Source organism: Sebastes fasciatus, chromosome 6 (assembly GCF_043250625.1).
Source record: "Sebastes fasciatus isolate fSebFas1 chromosome 6, fSebFas1.pri, whole genome shotgun sequence".
NCBI classification, from domain to species: Eukaryota; Metazoa; Chordata; class Actinopteri; order Perciformes; family Sebastidae; genus Sebastes; species Sebastes fasciatus.
In genome coordinates, this window is record NC_133800.1 from 34,570,695 (window position 1) to 34,595,693 (window position 24,999).

Here is a 24,999-nt window from a genome sequence, read left to right on the forward strand (position 1 = left end):
AGACAACGTTGGAAGGCTGTAGAGCAAATTACTTTTAATGCATGGACATACTTCTAATACTCCTTCCAATTAAGTCTCGACATGTAAACTACTCATGTTGATAAATAGCCCCTTTCACAGAGTGATATTACTGATGCTTTAACGTGTAAGTAGAGTTTTCATTTTGTTGCTGGTCCAAGTGGAGTTAAATTTGACAGCATTATACAATATGGTAGTTTAACCTACTAACAATAAATAAGCATATCATAGGATTTATATGTGAAACCTTGATCTGCATAGTAACCATCAGTAGCCATTAATGCAAATGTCCACACTGTGGGACTAATAAAGGAATATCTTATCTTATCTTATCTTATTAATGTAGTGTAGGGCGGCAACTAGGGTTGCAAAGGGTCGCTAAATTTCCAGAAATTTTCCAAGGGAAGTTAAGTTCTTTTCCGCAATTTCAATATAAGAATTGCATCTTTTAATAGCAAACTTATTTTGGGGTAAAATACACATAAAATCTGACATGGAGGACGTTCATGGAGAGGATATGGAGGCCTTAGAAGTTTTTTGGAGAGAAGTCTTTTAGTGTGGAGGGAAGGTCATAGGGAATGTTTTTTATTGTTTAAGTTCAATACAATGTTAAATACGTCAACTTATTTAATTAAAGTTCAACTCCAACAAATTGTTGTTTGATTGATATTTTCATTTCTAGTAGAAGCGTTTACAACAATGTCTGCTTATGAAACGGTAAAATGTTTGTTTTTATCTGCTATATATGACATTCAAGGTTCTTTAGTTGTCATTTATCAATTTCAGCAAAGCAGTCATTGGCAATGAAAGTGGTTCCTTCAACAATGCTCATAATATATATATATATATAAATATATATATATATATATATACTGTATATATATATATGTATAGTTTCCACCTTGAATATTCACAGAATATTGCAACCCCAGCTGCAACTAATGAATTTTGCATTTTCTGTTTAATCCTTCAATCACTTTTTCAAAGAATCCATTTATCCTTTGGTCCACAAAATGTAAGAAAATTGTGAAATTTTTACAACACAAGTTCCAAACAGTCCAAAACAAAAAAAATTATAAAATTTTAATGTGAAATATGAGAGAAGCAGCAAATTATTACATTTAAGAAGCTGCATTTATTTATCAATTTTTATCTTATTTTCTTTTTTAAAATTGAATTTAACTTTGTTTTTTATTCTTTTTCCTTTTTGCAGTAGGTGAGGGTTGGGTGGGAGCGGGCTTTGGGGGAAAAATACCAAGACATGGCGGGACAATAATTTACATTTGTGATCTATTTGTATGTTTCTATACACCCAATGTTACTCCTAATAAATTATTACGGAAGAAATAAGAAGCTGAACCTGAGAATGTTTGGCAATTTTTGCTTGAGAAACGACTTTACTGAAGAATTTAAATGCTGCTTGATCGAATTATCAAATGACAAATCATGTCAATACAATATTTACCTCTCAAATGTAGAAGAGTAGAAATATAACCTTCCACAAAATGTGAATACTCAAGTTAAGTACAAGTATCTCAGAAAGACTTGGGTAAGTATACTTTTATCTTTTGCACCACAGAGCCGTAATTGACTGTTGACTGTCTTTTACTTAGTTTCCCTTTAAAGACAAAAGTGAAGCAGGATGGATGGAGTGTGTGTGTGTGTGTGTGTGTGTGTGTGTGTGTGTGTGTGTGTGTGTGTGCGCCTCAAGGTCTCCACTAAAGTGAAAAGCACTTTGGTGACGTCTCCGATCACCCGTAAACACTCATTCAGCTTCACACAGCTTCTGTTGAGGATTGAGGCAGAGTGCGGAGGCACTTCATCAAACGTGTAGCAAACAGAGGAGATTTATCAGGTCAAAGGTCAAAGAGCCAGAAGATAAAATCAAAGTGGATCTGAAGATCACAGTCGAGCCAGATCGGTGTGAAAGTGATTGAGTGTAACAAAGAGCGAAGTGACAGAGGTGAACTGCAGAGGAAGTAGTACAGGAGTGAAGAAAGAGAGGAGAGATTTAGTGTTGAGAAGAAGATGGGAAAATGCAATGATGAGAGCAACAGAGTGGAGGAAAGAGGAGGAAAGGTGAAGGATTCAAGGAGAGGAGACGAGAGGAATCTGGAGATGAGAGGAAAAAACCAAGGAGAGGAAAGAGAAAGGACATTAATGGTGAAGATTAAAGGTTGGGTCTGTTCTGTTTTTTTCCAAATGGAAACGCCCACTCAGCCGTTAGCAAAAAGCAGCAACGTAGGTTGCTAAATGACACTAATCAATAAGGTTATGAATAATGTGAATGCTAGCACTAGCTGTTTTTGTATTTTGGAACGTTTTTTTAAGTTTGGAAATAACTGAAAGGGTTAGTTTTGATTTAAAGTGAGGTTGTATGTATACTCCCGCATTCTGGGGGGTAAAATGTTTTGTGAACGGAGTCTGGTGGCTTTGAAGAGAGCGATATAACGGCTTCAGTTACTGTTGGAAAGGGCTGTCTGATGGCGAGGTAAAGCGGCGGTGGTAAACGTATTTTAGCCACCTCAAAAAAATCAATATTCAAACAACATATACGCTATATTTAGAATATTTTCACCGCTTTACCTCGCCGTCAGACAGCCCTGAACCCGTTATATCGCTCTCTTCAAAGCCACCAAACAAAAACAGTAATTTTACCTCTCAGAAGGAGTCGCTGGTCTACCGCTGCATCGATCAGTTAGTTATTAGTTTGTGTTATTGTGTGACTTTCAGATCTGAACTAACGTGGCGTCCACAGCAGCACATTGCTTAGCTTCCGTGCCTTCTGCTTCTCCAAACTGGGAGCATGCTGACCTCCATCTAAGTTAGTGTTTGTGACGTTAATACACTGACTATAAGGATGTATATATACAGTACATGCAGCAGCATCATCATGCAGAAGCCTACGTCAGGTCACGTGGATAAAAGGTTTTAGAGGGGCTTGTTGGGAAAATAGACACTAAAACATACGTACTTTGGATTTAAATACACAAGGAACACCACTGGGAAAGCCACAGAGTGATATAACAACCTAAAAAAACGAAAGAATAATGGACCCGCCCTTTAAAAGGAAGAGAACAGAAACAGGTAAGGAGCTCAAGGGAGAGCAAATGAGAGTGCAGGGGACAGGAAAGGAGAGAACGAGAGAAATTGAGGTCAGAGAAGAGGAGCAAGAGGAGCCTTAAGTAAGAAAACATGTCACAACAAGAAAGATGAAAACACAACGGAGATAAAAGTACAACGGAGCGGGGAGAGAAAATAAGAGATGGAGAGGAGATTGAAGAGAAGACAAATATTTCAGTCAGAGATATCAGTGGTAGACGGGAGCAGCCGGGAGGAGAAGATTGAGGATGGAGTAGGAGGTGTGGGGGGAAAATGAGACGAGGATGGAGGATGGAGAAGAGAGATGAGGTGGATGTGGGGAACAGAGGAGAGAGGAAACAATTTTGCCTCCTCTCTCTCCTCCTCCTCCTCCTCCTCCTCTCTAAATTGAGGAAGATGAAGTATTTACCTGTGAAATAGACGCTCAGCGACTCCGGCAGACCTGTTGGGGTTTAAAAAAAAAATAAAACTTTTAGAGCTGTGAGGTGATAAAAGTAAAAAACGGTGGATTCAGGCAGAGCTGACGGGGCGGTGCAGGGAACATAAAACCTGAACGGATGACGCTATAATGCATAAAAGTCGGGAGGCGCTGTGGATGATTTACTGACGCAAAGCTCTCCTCTAGAGCTCCACAAACCCAGATTAACAGAAACTAAAGTCATCTTTGATCTGGGATTATGGGTTATTTTTTGGAACGTGCGTCTCTTAAAGAAATTCACTTTGAAAACGTCTCAGCCGTCCTCAGATTGTTTTTTAAATTCCACTCTTCTTGTTTAAATATTCATCCCGTATGCTAAGATGATAATATACAGTATATATGATCAGGGATTTTACAATCTAGGGCAGAGTTGTGCTAAATGACCTGAAAAAAACTTAAACCAAACCTTAACAATTCAAAGAGTGTTTCTGTGCCCAATGGATACTGAGTCATCATCAAGATAAGAGCTCTCTGAAGCCGAGCTCAGACTACAGGAGTTTTAACATCATGACCAATTTTTAAATAGTGTTGCATCACACACACATAAAGAGAAACCTCACAGATGTTCTTCTCTCTAATCTCAAACATGCACACATTACAAGATCTGAAACAATGACGCATTACACACCACAGGATATTATTAAAATGATGGTGCCAGAAGGAGCAACGCACCACCTCATGTGATCTCAGATGTAAACCAAACGGAGACTGACGTGACGTTTGCTGTAGTGAGGCTTTACCGTGATAAACTAGAATTACCGCCTCACAGTTGTATGCCTCTGCCAACCAGTCAAGTTACAGTTCACATCCAATGTCATCATTTCATAGTTTTATCCTGTTATGTCATGAGTGACCTTGACGTTTAGCCACCAAATTCTTATCAGTTCATCATTGAGTCCAAGTGAACTTTTGTGCCAAATTCACTACAGGCGTTCCTGAGATTGGGACGGACAGACAGACCGACAACCCGAAAACATAATCCTCTGGTTACTGGTGTGGAGGAATAAAAACAAACACAGAAGTTTAGGCATTAACGTAACATAATATTGATTAATATTTTATCAGCGCTGCCTAGTTTGACCGTTTGGTCGGAGTTTGCGAGTGACTGACAGCCGGCTCTCATAGACGGCAGCTGGACAGCAGACCTCAGATCAGCTCTGACTGCTTGTTTTCCTCCGGTCTGTGAAATCTTGCAGATGCCGTTAGGAGCACCGGAGGACACCAAGGAACATGATTTTTTTCAGGTTACCTGTTTCATGTACTACTGTCACCATATAGCAACCGTTAAAATAACTTTTTTTAATCATATTTGCTCCAATCTCGCCTACTGTAATGTATCTGTAAATCCCTCACCTGACCAGATAATCTGGGCTGAACATCGGTATCTAGTAGTCTGAGCCCGTTTTATGTTGATATACAGATGTATTTTAAAAGCTCATTTTTAAATGATTAATTCACAGTCATAATATATTTTTTTTTTTCAGGAAAAGTTATACTTTTAATCGCAACCTTTCTTACAGCTCTTTTTTTTCTTAAATATTCATCTACATAAAATTTTATCAATAAGACCTTTAAGTTTCACATTCATTTTTTCCAAAGTAGTTATTTTAAGCCAAAACAAATTTTTCCCCCTAAACTTAATGAAGTAGTTTTGTTGTCTAAACCTAAACAAGCTGTTTTATTTGAGTTCAAAGTTTCAAAATGTTTCATTCAGTTTCACGTGTTAGAACGTGTTGAGTTTAAGTTTCGCTTTCACTTTTACAACATAGTAGGTGTAGCAGGCCCCTACTGACCCACATCTATGAGGCTTTTAACGACTGATAACGCACATTTAATGAGCTGATAACAGTCGAATTCGGTGCAGCAACCCTCCGGGAGCAAGTGAACAAAGGTTGGGTGGCAATGCATGATATTAATTGGTGCATGAGGCCAAGTGACTACAATGAACAGACAGTTAGGCTAACAACTGTTTCAAAATTCATCATGTAATAATATTTTTTGAAGTCTGCAGATGATTGTAAATGCGTTCCATCTTAAATCCACCAACCAATATAAGCGGACATGGCAAACGATTACTGAAACACACTTCAGATAGTTTCTTTCTAATGAACAACGTTCAAACGCCGTTCTCTGTCGTCTGTAGTTTATAACGCAGACATTCTGTTAATAAATATGCCGTCTCCGAGTATAAAGCCGAGATAACTCAAGTGTTACTTGAGTAATCACTTCAGTCGTTTTCTCAGGCTTGAGATATTCTGATATAGAAGACATCTGTTTCCACAGGCTGAGCAGCGCTCCATGTGTCTACTAGATTGACTCTGACTTGTGAAATGATTGGAGAGCCCCTTTAACAAAACACCAAAGTGAGTGACAGTAGGTGACATATTCAAGTCATGAGAAATTGAGAGCTTGCAGCAGCTCTATGAATAATAAATCACCTGAACATAACACGCGGCGGATAAATCCCCTGTTTTTTTTTGTGGTAAATCTAGGAAGCTAATACAGTGTTGTGAACTTGGGTTGCTGATTTTGTCTCCAGAGAAAGTGTTTGTGGTGGGCGACGGCAGACTGCTCAGCAACAGATCAATATGTGGCTGCTCGGCTGAAACACTTCAGATATAGACCTGCCCGCTGCAGCCAGTTCAGATTAATTATGTCTGATATTCACGATGTAAATACCCAGAGGCGATTTAATAAAACAAGAGCTCAACACTGATTTTTAAATTATTCTTTTTTTTTTCTTTTGATACCGAATCTGTAATACTGAAGTTTTACATCCTGAAGCCAACAAACAGTTTGATTTTGTGCAACATTGGATGTTCTCATCATATAATGGTCAAGTTGACCAACTGGTCAGTCTCCCAAAAGTTACACTATTTACCCAAACACACAGCGGGCAAGTTCTCCTAATTAAATTAAATGATCAGTGTATTTATACAGGAGCTGAGGGTTAGCGTGTGTGAATATGTATGCTTGTGTTAATCACATTATCATTGTAATCACATGGAATGCCATTTTATTCAATATTAAATAAATAAATAAACAAACAAATATGCCTATGAAATAAATAAGTAAGGCAATAAATAAATAAAAATATAATGAATCTGTGAGATAACCACGCCACATTCATTTGAATATGACAGAAAGAAAGAAAAAAGCTGTGAAATAAAAGTTTCAGGATTTCTTTCATAGCCATATTTATTTATTTATTTATTCATTCGTTTATTGAACTATATTGACCCATTTAAATATTTATATTTATGTTTATTTACATATTTATTTCCTCATTTTTATATTTCAGGATTTATTTCACATCCATATTTATTTATTTATTTATTCATTCATTTATTGAACCATATCGACTCATTCATATATTTATATTTACATTTATTTATATATTTATTTCCTCATTTATCTATTTCAGGATTTATTTCATAGCCATATTTATTTATGAATTTATTTAGTGGACTATATTGACTCATTAATATATTTATATTTACTTCTATATTGTATATTTATTGCCTCATTTATTTATTTCAGGATTTATTTCATAGGCATAATTATTTATTCATGTATGTTTTTTTTAATATTGAATATTTTTCATTGTTAAAGAAAATGACACACTGTCTTGTGAGTGTGTGAAAGCGGTGTGTGTGTCTCACCAATAAAGGAGTACTGGTAGAGCTCCTGGAGGTGTGACGGGGCCTGCGGCGGTCTGTAGACGAGCTTTCCGTTGTTGACGTCGGCTTGAGTGAAATGTTTCACCGGTACGTACGGTCGGTCCCGATGCTCGATCGCACCTGAGGACGAGCAGCACAGGAAGAGAGAGTATTACATTCTGACTTGCTTCTCAGGGGCGAAGCTGTTCTGGAGGGCACAAATGGTCTGATTTGCTCAGCAGACAGAGCCAGAGAAAGTTTTATTGGACAGATAACGCTTCACTAAAGACTGATGAAAAAGTCTTTAGGAAGAACATTTAACTCAGAACAAATATCTCAAATCTAATTTCAGAAAATAAAACGTTGATGACAAAACGCTGCTGTTTAACCCGACTCTGTCCTCCTCCTCATTGGCTCCGTTCAAAGTGATTCCTACACAGATTTATCAGTCCATTAGTTGATGAATATGACCCATTGTAAATCGTTTTTCCCTTTCATTAGCCGGAGAGTAGAAAATGACACACCGGCCTGTCAGATGGTCCGACGCTGAAATTAATAGCTCCAGTTCTGAAGACCGGGCACATTACAGTCAGCAGAAAGGAAATCGACACTCATTCGAGTAAAAAAGTCCAGATGGAAAGACGTAATTTAATAACTCTGGAGGGTGGGGATGCCGCTGAAGAAAGCTGATGAACAACAGGTTGTTAGTTTCCGGCTTGTATCCCTAGATAGGAAAAGATAAACTCGCAGCATTAAAGCTGAAGTTCTCCTAAATTACTCATACAAGAATATTAAATCATCGTCTTTTCTAACAGTTGTCTTTATTAGTAGGAAATAGATGTGCAGCTCCATCGCTGCAGGTCAACCTATGGGTCAAAGTGCCTTGCTCATGGGAACAGTGTAGCTTAACACATTTAACTGTGAGGCCAGAATCAAACAGAAGCTCAGAAGCTCACTCATTGTGTCTAATTATAAAGCTCCTGCCCCCTGACACAACTTAGATTTTAATCCTTTTAATCTTTTCCACATTACGAGGGAAAAGCTCAGTGTGTGTGTGTGTGTGTGTGTGTGTGTGTGTGTGTGTGTGTGTGTGTGTGTGTGTGTGGCTGACCTTGTCCTGGCGGTAGAGGTTTGGTGATGTTGTAGATGAGCTTCTCGCTGGGAGTCTCAGAGTCGACGAAGGACAGAGCTGAAGGTGTTATCTCCGTCACCCTATCCTCCAGAGCCTGCACACACACACACACACACACACACAGACCGATGTACACACACACATATACACACAAGCAGAGGTGAGAACTGAGGTAAAAACAGAGATCCTCCAACTCTGATACGCCACATGTGATTATAACTGACGTGCACAAACAAATAGAGAATGAACCAAACAACCAGCATCAAGGAAAAACTGTCATGTCCATTTTCAAAGGGGTCCCTTGACCTCTGACCTCCAGATGTGTGAATATAAATGGGTTCTATGGGTACCCACGAGTCTCCCCTTTACAGACATGCCCACTTTATGATAATCACATGCAGTTTGGGGCAAGTCATAGTCAAGTCAGCACACTGACACACTGACAGCTGTTGTTGCCTGTTGGGCTGCAGTTTGCCATGTTATGATTGGAGCATATTGTTTTATGCTAAATGCAGTACCTGTGAGGGTTTCTGGACAATATCTGTCATTGTTTTGTGTTGTTAATTGATTTCCAATAATAAATATATAAATACATTTACATAAAGCAGCTTATTTGTCCACTGCCATGTTGATAAGAGGATTAAATACTTGGTACATTTTGAACAGATAAAAAATGTACGATTGATTTGCGATTAATCGTGATTAAAATTTAATTAATTGACAGCCCTTAATATTATATATCTAGTATTACCTGAGAATTAATTTGTTGCTTGTAAATAAGTTAGATAATGGTGCAGATATTAATAAAGGAATATATATATATATATATATGATTTATGTGTTTCTTGTGTGTGTATTTTTGTGTCATTATTTTATTATTATTTTGCATATATTTTATCTTTATATTATTATTATTATTATTATTATTATTATTTTGCATGCTGACCAAAGTGTGACAATGCCTTTATAGAAATTATATAAAATACTAATTAAAAGAATTACATTGCACATTGGGATTTTCAGGTTCAAGAAATAATAAAAAAAAAATTGGAAATGAAATCTTCAACAAGTAAAAACGTCAATAAAGTTTCTGCACACCTTAAAATATTACTGACAGATGTGTAGGACCAAAAGCTGACGAGTTCTCAGATCTCAGAGTTTGAATTCTGAATGTTTGTGACGACTTTTGAAAGTCATTACTTGTCCTTGCATGCATTACTATATAGAAGTTGAGGTTTCCATGAGGTCTGGGTAAGTTTTTTGTCCCTCACCGTGACCTGCAGGTCGCAGTCGGGAGCCAGCTGGGGGAATCCCGGGATCTGAGGCAGGACTCCGATGGTGAAGGTCTGGGCTTCGCTCCGTACGACCGGAGCTGCTTCTGAGGAAACCTGCACACACATAAACACACACAAACTCTCTTTATCATTTATTACAGATTTAAAACTCAAGAAAACACACTCCACACACCTCTTCTGTTATCTTCACCCTCGACTCACTCTGCACTTCTCTTATCTGGAAGTTTGAAGTCTTTATCTGCAGCGCATTATCTCAGTAAGTGTCTGTTATTCCGGCTGCAAACTGACTCGTGTATTGTGCATTAATTCTGAGTGACGGAGCAGATGACAGACTCTGGAGAATAAGCCAGAAGTGAGACACAACAGATGTGATGAGAACGTGCCACAGTCTATAACTGTGACAACAGGAAGTGAACCCGGCATCAGGCGGCGCTGCAGGGACGGAACCACAGAGACCGAATCTGTTTCTGTCCATAAATCGCCGTGGAAACCACAAGAATATTAATAAAGGAGACGCCAATATGAGTAAAATTCAGTGTAATGATCTCGTTGCCCAGCTGACCGTGTTTAAGTGCTGATCTGTGTCCAGTGTGAGGGCAGTTATTTCTCTTAGTGAAGCAACTACACCCCTGATTACTTTTAAATGACTTTGTAAAATCCATAAAAATCTGTTTCCAAATGTAAAGTGAATAAAGGGGCACAGACGGAGCCTCAGGGTGTCTTATTAAGGCCTGGATCTCTCACCAATTCTTCATTCACTCTTCTGCAAATCCCACCAGACTGCCATGATACCCACCCTCTGGAAAACTGCCATCATAATCCCCATACCTAAAAAAAAACAGCATCAGAACCACTACCGCCCCGTTGCTGCCAGTTGTCGCCCCACAACTGGATCCCCTCCAATAAAAAGAGGCACAGAGGATGCTGCCTGCTGCACCGCCTCCTCCTCCTCAGCACCTGGATCCCCCCAGGCACCTTTGTTTGGATCCTCTTTGTGAACTTCAGCTCTGCTTTTAACACCATCCAACTTTAACAACATCTATGGCAAACGTCGGCACATGTAGAAATGGCAGTAGGTAGCTTCCATGAATTCTGCTACATTTGTTGTCTTTTCGTCTTTATTACTGGAGCACGTCTGATAGAGATACACTCATCGACATCAGGAAAGGGAGCGTGGGGATTGGAGTAAGTGCAGCCGTCTTTACGACGATGTGAGTTAAATGTTCGCTACGTCAGAATCTGTTCTGTAAAGGAGTTTTTTAAGGAGCATTTAGAGCATCAACTCTTTTTCGACGAAGGCAAAAAACACCTGAAGCGAGCATAAAAACTTTTTGAGGAATTGAGGAAGTTTTTTGTCGTTTCTATACAGCTTTTCTAAAGCAATTCTTCAAAACATGCTTTAAAATATGTGAATTGAAACACGGCTAACGACTGCTTCTCTGTAATTGTTGTGCACATGACAATAAGTAACTTGAAACTTGCATGAGCAGTAATAACTACTGTTGCTGCACAGTTCTCAGCTCTTCTTCTTCTCAAAACCAGTGTCACTCTCCAGCACTGAGCTGAGGCCACGACCTCCGTACTTTAGCTTGCTTATAATGCAGCTGATGCTTTAAATTAGAATTTAAGATTATGTTAACAGAATTGCTGATAAGTGACGGAGAAGCTGGTGGATCAGTTTAATCCGCTCTGCCTTCCTGACTGGAGTGACTTGAACTTTTGGCTCTGCTCCTTTCTGCCCACGCTACTTAAAGTAAATTGGTTTAAACTTTCTGCTACTGGTGCTCGATGTCTCTTACTCCAGCTCTCCACAACATGTAGCCGTAACTTGTATTGCCCCCCTGATGTACACGAGCGTCAGCAGCAGCCTCAGTTGTTCCTCCTAAAAGCCAATTTTTGTCTCCACTAACATATTCCGCCGCTGCTGCTTGTTCCTGTCACTTCGGCGGCATTTGGTGGCATTTGAAGGGGGGGAAGAAAGTTCAAGAAGTTGTAGTCAGCTCTGTCAGTCAGAAGTAATGTAACACAAGCATGAAGCCTGGAGTCAGCGCCACCAATCACAAGTAATGGTGTTACCACGAGAGTCGGTGCTGAGTCAGCTGGATGGATGGTGTTGCAGCAGCAGTAAATTATTGATTATTCACTTGGTTCCATTCAACATAAATGACATACTGTATATTATATGTTGGATCATTTGAAATACAATAAGGTGGTTATGTGGAAATACACCTGCTTTATCAACGAGAAGTTGATAAGGGCGGCTGTGGCTCAGAGGGTAGAGCAGGTTGTCCACCAATCGGAAGGTCGGTGGTTCGATCCCCGGCTGCTCCGGGTCACATGTCGATGTGTCCTTGAGCAAGACACTTAACCCCAAATTGCTCCCGGAGGCATAGCCATCGGTGTGTGAATGAGTATTTAGATTAAATCCTGATGGGCAAAGTTGGCACCTTAGTAGCCTCTGCCATCAGTGTATGAATGTGTGTGTGAATGGGTGAATACTGACATGTAGTGTAAAGCGCTTTGAGTGGTCGGAAGACTAGAAAAGCGCTATATAAGTCCAAGTCCAAGTCCATAAGAAGTCCCAGATCAACGTCGGATGTCACATATAGTCACGTCTTCAATCTAAAGAGTATAAGGTTCTGTGAAGCTATAAACACGAGGCTGCTGTGTGCAGTTTACTGACGTCAGGTCAAATGAGTGCAACTCAGTGGTGTAGTGGAGGATATACGCAGGTATACCGGGTATACCCATCTCTTTGTGTTACTAATGATGGACAAAATAAGAGGAAATCAATACATTTTCCCCACATTCACTCCTCAAGCTCATTCAACAATGGAACGCCTCTCAAAGTCAGTGCTCCTGCTTGTTAACTCGGGGCAAATCCATCTACTCTGACTTCATGAAGAAGCAGTTGTCTGACATCACACAACAATGGAACCGCCAACCCAGTCTGGACGTTTCTGCAAACCACTGACACGTTGAATGTCAAGGTTTCTGAACCAAAAATACGTTTCACATCAGCCTCGTATCACACTTTCAGTAACGCACAATGCCACATGGTTAATGTTGTGAAACGATTGGTTAGGTTTAGGTAACAAAAATACTCGGTTAAGGTTAGAAAAAAGATCATAGTTTGTGTTCAAATAATAACGTAACAACACAATGAAACCACTTAGTTAGGTTTAGGAAAAAACTTCATGGTTGGGGTTAAACTAGTACGTTTTTACATGGAAAATGAAACTTAACGTTGTGAACACGGGACATGAACGATCAGCAATCTCCTGGATGAAAGCCTTGAGTTTGCTGGACCCACGTATCATTTATTCACCGACAAAGCGTACACACACTGTCTGCTACAGCTACGTTCAGAGCTATAACGCCACCGACAACACTCACACGGTCTGTCGGAAACTCGCTGAAGTTCCGCCGCGCTGACAGACTGTATGTGTGTGACTACGGGGAGCATGAAGCTACCAGCAGAGCTACAGATGCTAACGTAGCACAAACACACACACTGTCGGACAATCGCTATCGTTACGCCGGACAGACACACAGCGGACAATCTGCTAAACTAAACTAAATGTGTGGTGGAGACTTTTACTTGGAAAGTGGCTGCAAGTCCGCGACTAAACACGCAGCATCTAAGTTATCTATCTGCTAAGTTAACGCTCCTGTACAGGTGAACTGGAGACTCAGTTGTCTGTTGTGCTCATACATTGCAGCTGGCGCACCGCTGCATGCGAGGCACAAATCTTGTTGGTTAACAGTTAATAATCGGTTAATGAGGGTCCGTTATCGGTTAAGATTTTTTTTTCAAAATTAGCATCCCTAATGTAAATGGATGATAAATTGATGTTATTAGGTCGCTGGTTCCAGTAAACGATCTCTGAAAGTTATCTTTTCTGCATTAAAGTTATTCGGGGAAAACGTAAATTCAGACCTCCAAGTTGTCTTGAACACAGCGTAAGGTTGCAATGCAATTGTAAGCTGCAAACTGCACCTTAACTTTTCCTTCTTTACATCCTTTTTAGTAAGTATTTTTGGGGCCGTTTTATGCCTTTATTACTGAGCTGGCAGGAAATGAAGGGAGAGAGAACAACTTGCAATAAAGGTCTCCGTCTAGATTTGAATCAGGTACCAGGGCGCCCCTTGTCCTACTATACAAACTAAGTAATAGCCTATTCATCTGTTTAATTAACTGGGTTAATTTATAGCACAAGCGTCACGTTTCTTTGTTGCATAAATTCAGTGAGACACATTTTCATTCCAGACAAAATTTCTGGGACACCAAATCACTCAGATTCGAACACTCTGATGGTTTTGATTTGATAAAATCACACGCTGGTGCATGAGGAAATGTAGTGCTAGAGTGCTGTGCTTCTGTTAAGTTGCAGAAGCAGAATAAATTTCAAATCAATCAGTTCTAACAAGGCGCCACACACTCTGATAAAAAACCAACGGAAGGCAATAATACCACCCTGACAAACCGTCAACTTTAATCGCCCAACAGCACAAACGCTTCCAGCGGTTCAGTTCGTGACGGGCTTTTTGCTTTTTTTCCTCGCCTCCACCGCTTTCCCACTTCCCGTCAAAATGACGAGACACTTGAGAATTTAATTTGAATCCAGCACTGTGTAATTGAAACACATTTGCCCTGATGGATGGAGCCAAAATGTGGGGGGCTGGACGGAGAGGGGAGAGAGATGATTAGATGTAGCTACAAGCTCTTGGCTGCCTCTTTTGTTTTCCTAATGGAGTCGAGGTGAAGCAGAGACTGGCAGGAAAACCCGCTGATGAATGCTGCGTCGGTTTTACTAGGATTTGCCTCGGATTTGGAGCCAATTTGCGAGTAATTTGGGGTCATTAACGCTAATCAAGATAAGTCGCTATGGGTTGATTTTGAGTGCCAATGAGTCACGCAGGAAGTTTGGTGCCAAGGTCTGAACTGAAGGAGAAGAAATCCACTTAAAGAAGAGTTGGGAGGGAAATACGTGAGAGAGGACGAGAGGAGACGTGCACAAATGTTGTCTGAGAACTGTTAAGTGGTTCGTGATTAAAACTGCTGAGTGATGAGCTGACTGTTACTTATATAATAATAAAAAACCCTGAAGGACGTTTTTTAAAGATTCCTATAAACCGCTCAGTTTTATAGATACATTTCATGGTTATAAGAAAAATAACAGCAGAGGCAGATAGAGGTGAAAGAGCTGAGAGGAGGAAGAGGAGGAGGGGGGAAGGTATAAATCAAGCCAGAGGGAGACATGTTGGGAAGGGAGAGACGAGGTAAACACAAGGGAACACGAGTACGAGTGTGAACTTCAAAGATCACTCCAGAGAGAGAAGAAACAACAAGGACGACGACATGCATCTCTGTCAGCGTCTCCTCCTCGTCTCCTTTCAGGGTGAGACGTTCTTATCAGCCCCCTGAGGTTTCCTCATCTCTCAGCGTATTTATTTTCTTTTATCAGCTTTCTGAAATTATTTATAGGTAGTAGTAGTACTACACACTCAGCAGGAAGAAAAAACAACCTTGTCGTGTGTTTATCCCGACGATGTTTTCTTCTTAAGACTAGTTCATAAAGAGATCTACTGTCGGTGATTTCATAATTCATCTGGCAACTTTTGAGTTTAAAAGTTCAACGAATATATGTGGTATTTCTATAAATCTTTGTTGAAGTTCTGCTTTAAGTTTTTCAATTTTTCTGCTTTTAAATCATGATACAATTCTTCCATTTTTGATAGTCGTCGCTCATGTTTGCAGTACTTCTTCTCTGTAATTTACTGAGATCACTTCTACGGGAGAGTATAAGGGCCAGGCATCAGGGAAGAAATTAGAGGAGGAAGTGTTTTCTTTTTCCCCGAGGACAAAGTCACAATTTCAGTATATGAGCGAATGCTAGTAGTTTGATTTATTCTCAAAGTTCGATGTTTCTTCTCAACATTTCAACTTAATATGTTACACAATATGCAACCTAGGTTTATTGTTTTTCATTAAATGGATATTTTTATTGCTTCTTATATTTTGTTATTATATTTTATATGTCTTTTAGTATTTATTTATTTATATTTATATTCTTTCTTTTACGGAGCCTCCCAGCAAAAGCATTTCACACGATTGTACTCGTATAACCGGAGTGACAATAACCATCTAGAATCTTGGTTTTCGACTTTATTCTCAAAATGCAAAAAATAAATAAATAAAATTAAAGAAAAAACTATTCTCCTCTGATTTATTTTTTTATTATGCCTGGCACTAATATTGAAAATGTGATTTTATTCTCAACATTTGGACTATTTTTTCGAAATAAAAAAAAAATAAAAATTCTCCTCTCACTTTTTACCCTTATTTCTGGCCCAAATACTCTTCCACATACTTCTACACTTCTAAGTTAAAGGAAAGTAATAAAGTATTTCAGTTTTCCACTGAGAATTTGCACTGAATGAATAGACTATTGCTACGAGTTGAAGCATGAATGTATGCTTTGTGTTACAGTACAGTTGATACATTGCATATTGACTCAATCACACACTAGTGAGACGGATGACTGAAACACATCCTGTTGCATTTGTTTTTCTATTGTCCAGATAATAAATACAATTATTCTGTTGGGTTAAATATTTATATTTAAAGCTCAATCAAGAACTAAGTTCTTGTCTAAGTTTCCTAAAAAATACATTGTAAAGCCAAAGTAGCACAGGTGGGACTGTAACACTAAATATATTTCAGTTTCAAAATGTATTGGTTGATTATTGATTTTTTGAATTACTGAAGGATTTTGTCTCTTGTTATCATATTTAATTTTTTTCTCTTTTTCCAATTGTTTTTTTTTTCTCTTTTTTTTGTATTTATATTGTCATGTCATCATTTTGTCGTTTTGTTATGTGTATTATTTTGCCTGTAATAAATAAATAAATACGAACAAAAAGAAGAATCAGTAATAATGACCTGGAACTGGAAGGAGTCGCTGTCGGTGCCGCTGCCGAAGTGGCGGTACCAGACGGTGCCGTCGTTGACGTCCTGCTGAGTGAAGGAAGTTGTGACCGTGAAGCCTCGTTCGTCGGTTAGCGAGGGCCGCCAGCCTTCTGCCGGGCCGTCAGCTGGCATGGAGACCAGCACCACCTCACCTGAGACGGAGAAGGTGGAAGTGATGGACTGTTTCTCTCAGTAAAAAGGTAAATATAAGCGTCCATAGCAAGTCTGACTCGTGATCTTTAGAGTATCAAAGAGTCTGAGAATCTCTTGAATTGGTGTTACTGTACATGTGAGTGTTAGCGAGTTTGTACCATATTTAGGTTGTCCATCTGAGGCGAGGATGGTGTAGACGATGTCATCGCTGCCGACTCCCTTGTAATCCACCTGCAGGTATTTTTTATCCAGCCGCACCATGCCTCCTTCCTTTACCCAGGTCATCGGCACGGACAGCACGTGAGGAGAGTCAGCAGCCTGAAACACACACAAACATGAGGTTTAACCATCATTACCATTTCTGTTTGGGTACAGCTAGTTCTGCTCAACTTAATTTATTCCAAGACTAATGACTTTCCTTTTCTTACCGTCTGTCTGTGATTTCCCCAGAACACTGTGAGACTTTGACAAGATGGTTTGTTAGCAAAATGCAATCAAAATAAAATATATCATCTCCGGTTTGCCACAGGTCTTTCTTCCCCCAGGACGAGCTGAACAGATGCCAGGTATTTATTTTTCAAATATAAAAGCATTCATGACCCTGGATGTTAGCTTGGATTAGCCACAGGTGAAGTAGCATAATCAAGAATGTGGTAAATTGAGCAATATGTCTATGAAATAGAATCAGACTCCTTGTTCCTCAGGTGCAGCCTGACGCCACTTTCACTTTGTTTTGTCACAGTTTGCACAGCTTGTTTTATTCCACATCTGTTGTAACCCCGGGATTGTGAGTCCCAGGAGCCCGTCGTAAAAGCTCTGTCAATCAGCAGCAGTGGCACCTGAGACGCTAAGCCCCCGGAGTCAGATCCACCAATCAGAAGTAATGTATCAACCCGTGCCTTCGCTGTCTAAGAACTGACAGCACAACTTTGAAATCGGACTTATTTTTGTGATGCTGTATTGATCTGAGACACAGCGACTCATCGTTTTGCTCGCCCTCCCTCCAAAAGCAAAGAACAAAGAGCAGGAAGAGCTGCAGAGAGCACTCGGAGCTGGAGGATGATTCAATGTCGCTTGAGGACATTTCAGCAGGGAAGATGCCTGCTGTTGGTGGGGGGGGGTTGAAACTAGACCTTTTACTCACGGTGTCACCCTGCTGCCGAAATAAAAACAGGTATGACATATTTCTAGGGCATCTATAAAACCAACCTGCTATTTATTCTGTGAACAGAATCTCCATATTTTATAGATATGGATGAAGTTAAAGGAGCTAAAAGTCATCCAGCTGTCACTAATAGTTTATATAAAAGACAGATATTGCCTGGGCAAGAAAATCAATGAAATACATTTGATATGCACTGAAAAGTCATTATTAGCTCACAGGTGACTGTACATAATATTCTACACTGGATGCTTTTTCACGTATAGAAAGAAAGAAATATAACTACAAGAACCTATAAGTTAAGGTGTAGCCATGGTCACGGGTTTGGCATGTGTTTCCACTGTAATCGCTTTAGGGGCGAGTTCCTGAAGCTACATTTCACTCGTTAATGGCTTTTAACTGAGTTATAAAGCATAATAACTTCTTCGTCATTAATAAAGCCTTCATAAAGGGTGTATTATTAAAAAGTAGCACCAAAACTTTGATAAAAATATTCAGTTGATACACAGTTGGCCATTTCCTGCAGGAGATCAGTGCAGTGGCAGAGACACTGTGGCGGTGGGTGATAATAGATTACAAGAGTGTGCACAGGTGTGTGTGAGAATGAGTGTGTTTGTGCATGTGTGGCTGTCTGTGTTTGCAGATAACAACCTGCCGACCATCTGCCTGCCGCTCGGCTGATCCAAATCACACTATTTCAGAGTAGCGGCGGCAGCAGGCAAAGAATCGCAGGCGAGCCGCGTAGAAAACACATAAGTCAGCATGGCAGGCTTTTAACTCAGAGGACCACATCATCCAGGAGATTATCAAGCTCTCCTGATGAACACCAAGGTCTCTCAAGGACCCGGGAACAGCACACTCTACAAAATAAAAGAGGTCAGAGGATTTACAAGTTTGCCAATACTCCTGATTTCCCCAGACCTCGGAGTCTTTGTCCTGCAGCTGCATGCCCACTTAGTGATTCTCTCATTTTCTTTCTTGAATAACACACAAATCTAACAAGGTTTTTTCTTTTCCGCCAGAGTGAGATTTGTGTTGCCCCATTAGAAAGACAGACAGTCTCATCTCCTTCAGACAGGTGCAAAGTAAATTAAATGTTCGCGGAAATTTATCTCCAATTTGACCTCTGGGAGAAAGTGAGTTTGAAGTGTAGAGAAGTTGGATAAACAGGTTGTTGAGAGAAATAGAGAGAAATAGGGGTTACCATCTCAAACAATGGTCTGTGAGCTGTTGATTTAAGGTATCTCACTTAGTGCTGATGTCTTCACCTCAATCAACAATCATGCGACCGGTTTTCCTTCAAATAGTGGACATATAGTTTGATATATTTTGAGACTGAAAGTTCAAGTGTGTAGTATTTCAGAGGATCTATTTGCAGAAACGGAATATGATATTCATAACTATGTTTTCATTAGTTTATAATCACCTGAAACTAGATAATCTTTGTGTTTTCATTAGCTTAGAATGAGTCCTTCATATCTACAAGGTGAGCAGGTCGTCTTCATGGAGTCCGTCGTGTTGCACCGCCATGTTTCTACAGTAGCCGACCAGGTGGCAACCTGCAGTTCTGAAAAGTGAAACCAATGCTGAAGTGCCTTAAACCTGCATTGTGGGTGACTCCTCTCTTGATTTATTACCTCAGTAAACATTGTAAACATGAGTTTATGGTCTCAGTCGCTAGTTTTAAGTCTTCTTCAATACAGCATGATGTTCATTTAGTAAATTATGGTCCCATTTAGAATCAAAAAATGATTTGATCAGCCATGTCCATTCATTATCGCAGTTTATGCTACAGATTGCACCTTCTTTTAGAGACTCAATAAAAATATACTGTATGTTTTTTTAGGGCGTAAATAGCACGTTAATGCTAATTAATTTTAATGCCACTAATTTCTTTAACGCATTAAAGCAACTTGTGATATTTAGGTTATAGCGGGCTCAGTTTTAAAGCTAGAGTGAAGATACTGATATCATGAAACTAGGAAAACTGATGAATCAATTAGTACCAACCATGTCATACTAGCTTGTCGCAAAGGAGGCTAAATAACGCTCCAAACTTGTGAGGAAAAACTGTCATGGCCATTTTCAAAGGGGTCCCTTGACCTCTGACCTCCAGATATGTGAATGTAAATGGGTTCTATGGGTACCCACGAGTCTCCCCTTTACAGACATGCCCACTTTATGATAATCACATGCAGTTTGGGGCAAGTCATAGTCAAGTCAGCACACTGACACACTGACAGCTGTTGTTGCCTGTTGGGCTGCAGTTTGACATGTTATGGTTTGAGCATATTGTTTTATGCTAAATGCAGTACCTGTGAGGGTTTCTGGACAATATCTGTCATTGTTTTGTGTTGTTAGTTGATTTACAATAATAAATATATACATACATTTTCATAAAGCAGCATATTTGTCCACTCCCATGTTGATAAGAGGATTAAATACTTGACAAATCTCCATTTAAGGTACATTTTGAACAGATAAAAAAAATAATTTGCGATTCATTTTGATTAAATATTGACTGACAGCATTAGTTTTTTTCAATCAATGAACTAGTATAGTGTAGGGTTAAATATGGGCAGGAGGTGAGGGGCTGTTGGCTGGGATAAGTGATGGCCATCAGCCTATGCAGCAAACAACACTATATCACACCCTCATGTTGGCCGAAGTATATTTTAGAAAATAAAACCTAAACAACATTATTCTTTTCCTTAGCCGCAGTACTTTTGAGAACAAATGCATGAATAGTGAATAATCAGAGACCTTTAAAGGGCTTTGAGCCAGCAGGTCTGAGATTGACTGTAAATAGAGTTGGTGCCGGACGCACAGCTTTTGGCTGCTGTCCACAAAAACAGAAATAAATGACTTTGCCGAGATGGAGTCGGCGTCATCCATAAAACATCGGCTAGCTGCCGGCCCGGGATGGCCGTGCTGTTGTAATGACAATGACATTGTCATCTCTCATATTTTCCCCAGTAGGGGAGGGGGGAACAGGACGAGCTGATGGACACGTCAAACAGTAAGTGAAAGTCACAGAATGGAGATTGAATCCTTATCTGAGACACATTCTAATTTAATCTCAGCGAGATATAGCCGCCGCCTCTGTGTCTAAAATCAGAGGAAAAGTAAACATCGTGGGCTGTGTGACACGGGCCGCCAACTTTAACAGAAACATATCACAGCAATCAGAAATGTAATCACAGACTTGGGATGTGGAGTGTTGCTTAAAAAAGAAAACTCAAACTAATAATTGTATCCCCCAACAACGATGAAGGCGAGCACTCAGCGGGAGAGGAGCTAAACTCGTAGCTCTCTGCGTGACAACAAAGCAGAGCTATTAGCCTTCCAAAAATATACGTCTGATCAGAAAAGAAATATCTAATTCCCTTCCATTTCCACAGAGGAACAGAAGAGCCCGGGGGGTTTTCAGAGGCTCAAAGTGTTCCCCGAGACAGTAATTGAAAGCCAAGGGTCCTGCTTCCTACTCAGCCGAGCTCCGGCTCAGCTCAGGGCTCAGCCTCCGTCAGTGGAGGGAAAGTCCATCCATCAGAGGGTCATTAAGGGCCTGATTAGCCTCCTGCTTTAGAGCTCAGTAATCCAACTTTCAGGAAGCCTATTGTCCCCGGCACAGCCTGGCATCCAAAGCCACCGTTGCACTCTGGATGGTGGGCTTGGAAGTACAAAGAGTGGCACACAGAGAGAGGGCCACGCTCTGAACACTAAAGACTCATTGGCTCGGGTTTGTTTAAGTCCAGACGGAGCCAATAATCACGCCGGGTTCATGGAGTCTTTATTGAGCTTTAAGTAGATTTTGGGGGTTTTTATTGCCTTGATCTCATTTTCTGATTCTTTTCTATGTGATCCGTGAGTTTGCAGCTTATTGCTCATGCACTTTCTAAAGTAGCTTCCTCAGCAAGTTGCCTAAAGTGTCACAGCTACTTCAGACGACTTGACATGTTGGCAGCTCCACGAAGCAGCAGCAGGTTTGAACTTCAGAATGAACTTGAAGCTCCAGAAGTCCTCCAAGGAGACGTCAGAAAACTGCACACAGCCTGTTCATGTAGCTGCTCAACGTATCCTCAAACCATGGTTCGTATGATGTCTTACAGAAAAATGATTCCTCATTTTTTGTACGTTTTCCTACAAAAATGTCCAGAGACACGTGTCAATATCCGCTCGTTACATGCCATCACTTCAAAATACACTTCCATCTTCAGAGGAGAAAACTTGGTTAGGTCGAGGAATATATATATATATAAGGATATATATGAATACAGTGCATTACTTTTCATATAGCTGCAAAGGGAGTATGAGAACAGCTCTGTGATGAAGTATTTGAAAGACCACACAGGAGAATGGAGATTTGGTTTGTAAAGCTTCCTCTGCAGTAGGTGGAGAGCTCTCTTGCTGCTGTTGAGACAACACTTTTAAATCTAATTTGTAACTTTGAATGTGCCACTTCCTGTTTTAAATCATCCAACAGCAGAAAGTATTCTCCTTGAAAATGCAACGGCTTTTTTCAAGTTTTAATCTGAGAATATTGGCCCACTGAAGTTATGTAAATCATCCTCTCTTAAGTGCACAGCATCACACCAGTGAAACGAGGCCTTTCTTCTTCTTCTTCTTCTTCTGTCGTGCTGGGAGAAGACAATATCGCTGCAGTAATTGGTGCTCCTCTCTCTAAATGTCCTCACTGATCTCTATTCTGTGGTGATCTACCTGTGTAGATCAAGCCGGAGGCAACAAAAGGAGAAGTGGGGACACTGCTGGGACGCGTCAAAAAAAGCCTCCGACATAAATCAAGCTTTCCATCATGCTGTCCATCCTGCTCCATCTAATGCAAGACAGAATGCAGCATCAGGACATTTTACAGTAAATGGATACTGGTATGTGTGTGTGTGTGTGTGTGTGTGTGTGTGTGTGTGTGTGTGTGTGTGTGTGTGTGTGTGTGTGTGTGTGTGTGTGTGTGTGTGTGTGTGTGTGAGTGTGTGAGTGGGTTGATATTGATTTAGAGACGGGGAAAAGGCAGAGGAGTTGAGCCTGAAGCACACCATCTGTATGCAGCCAGACAAACAGAGCTGCCCTCCAAAACCAAACTGTAGTGACTGTGTGAGCAGGACATACATCACTGAGAAGTTCCTCTGCTTCCGGGACGAAAGTGTAACCGAACCGGCACACAGTGAGGGAGGAAGTCGTTTAGTGTCGTGAATGTTTCTATTTCAATGATATGAAATCTAAACCAAAGTAAACTGAAGTGAAGTTACTACTTCTGATTCAAGACAGAAATCAGGAAAACACATCTTAGGAGTAATATCTTTAAGTCTGTGAGTAAGTCAGATACGGCATGAGTGTGTTTTTGTACACTTTAAATGTAAGACCTGATTTAAAACTGTCAATACACGACACGAGTAACAAGAATAAAGACTCGAGAGCTGACTAGGACTTACAGTAATGCTGTATGTATGTATTTCATTATTAATCCTATAACTCAGAATGTGGCTGAATTAAGAAGATTTACTGTGAGAACAGAAAACAATGAGTTTAATAGTTTGTTTCAGTATATTTCGAGGACTGTTGGGATGAACATTTAAGATAAATATTTATGCCTTTTTATTTAAGCTTTTATTAAAATGTCACTGAAATGCATTGAAGGGACGTTCTGAGCTTGTGTATAAACACTCCTGAAACAGTACAAGTTGCAGTAACTCTTCTGTGTCGTTGTATTGATTCTTAACTTTCACATTTCCAGTGGTGGAATGTAACTATGTACAATTTTGAGGTACTTGTACTTTACGTGAGTATTTGCATTTTCTGCTACTTTCTACTTCTACTCCGCGACATCTCAGAGAGAAATATTGTACTTTTTAACTACACTACTTATTTTAAAGCTTTAGTTACAATATAAAAGTTAATTGTAACATTTTGGTCACTTAAAAATTCAGAAAGTTCGGTTGTACTTAGCTCCACCCTCTCGTGTCACTTGTGGTTGCAAAAAAAACAAGATGGCGACAACCAAAAACCAAGATGGTGATGGCCAAAAACCAAGATGGCGACACCAAAAAACAAGATGGCAATGGCCAGAAACCAAGATGGCGACGGCCAGAAACCAAGATGGCGACACCAAAAAAACAAGATGGCGACGACCAAAAACCAAGATGGCGACAACCAAAAACCAAGATGGTGATGGCCAAAAACCAAGATGGCGACACCAAAAAACAAGATGGCAATGGCCAGAAACCAAGATGGCGACGACCAAAAACCAAGATGGCGACGACCCAAAAACACGATGTTGAAGGCCAAAAACTAAGATGACGATGGCCCAAATACGGAACTCGAGGCTTTATAACCGTAGTCCATAAACCAATGGTTGATGTCACAGTGACTACATCCTACATCCACTTCTTATATAGAGCCTATGGTTTTAACTCACAAACTTTGAAGAAGTGAGGACCCGACAAAATGTCCTCACTCTCAAGGTCTAAAACTGGTCCCCACACTGACTGAAGAACACACAAACACACACACACGAACACACACACACATTCATTCATATCTGTGATGCTTGTCTGTCTAGACATCTTCAATATTGGAAGCTGCCTCGTCTCTGTATTGAATGTGTGTGTTCCTGTTTGGTAACGGAGCGAGCTGCCAAATTTGTCTCATGCCAAACAACACCCCCTCACCCCCCTTCGGTCACGGTAGACGGCGCTTGTTGCCAGATAATTGCGCCCTTGTCATAAAAAGCTCACCAGAAGCGATGACAGAGGAGGGATAACGGCTGAGGCCTGACCTGCTATTTCTGTTAGTGCTTTAATAACCGCCTCCTATTTTCAGGGATAAAGTCAACAGAGTAAAACTGTGTGGACACGTCGAGTACAATCAGAGTGATTAATGCTGAACGTTGAGGCAATTAAAGGAGTTTAGAGGAATACAGTGGATGTCAAAGAGGTGAATGAATAAATAATGTCACTCAACTGTAAAGCACAGAATAAACAATAGGAATACTTTTTTAAGATTCAATATTATC

At 40.1% G+C, this 24,999-nt stretch overlaps 1 protein-coding gene and 1 long non-coding RNA gene across 4 annotated transcripts in view; one reads left to right on the forward strand and one right to left on the reverse strand.

Moving 5' to 3' along the window:
- LOC141769934 (uncharacterized) overlaps positions 1-24,999 on the forward strand; it is a 368,813-nt gene that overhangs the window by 178,558 nt on the left and 165,256 nt on the right. The gene's annotated exons all lie outside the window — the stretch shown is intronic.
- fras1 (Fraser extracellular matrix complex subunit 1) overlaps positions 1-24,999 on the reverse strand; it is a 310,338-nt gene that overhangs the window by 60,857 nt on the left and 224,482 nt on the right. For 2 of the 3 annotated variants that reach the window (XM_074639459.1, XM_074639458.1), the window contains exons 29-34: positions 16,969-17,128; positions 16,631-16,809; positions 9,661-9,777; positions 8,369-8,483; positions 7,261-7,398; positions 3,530-3,562 (exon numbers count right to left, since the gene is read on the reverse strand). In XM_074639459.1, the coding sequence (XP_074495560.1) occupies positions 3,530-3,562; positions 7,261-7,398; positions 8,369-8,483; positions 9,661-9,777; positions 16,631-16,809; positions 16,969-17,128 (742 nt within the window). The remainder of the gene's footprint in view (positions 1-3,529; positions 3,563-7,260; positions 7,399-8,368; positions 8,484-9,660; positions 9,778-16,630; positions 16,810-16,968; positions 17,129-24,999) is intronic. The other variant, XM_074639460.1, reaches the window with a different exon arrangement.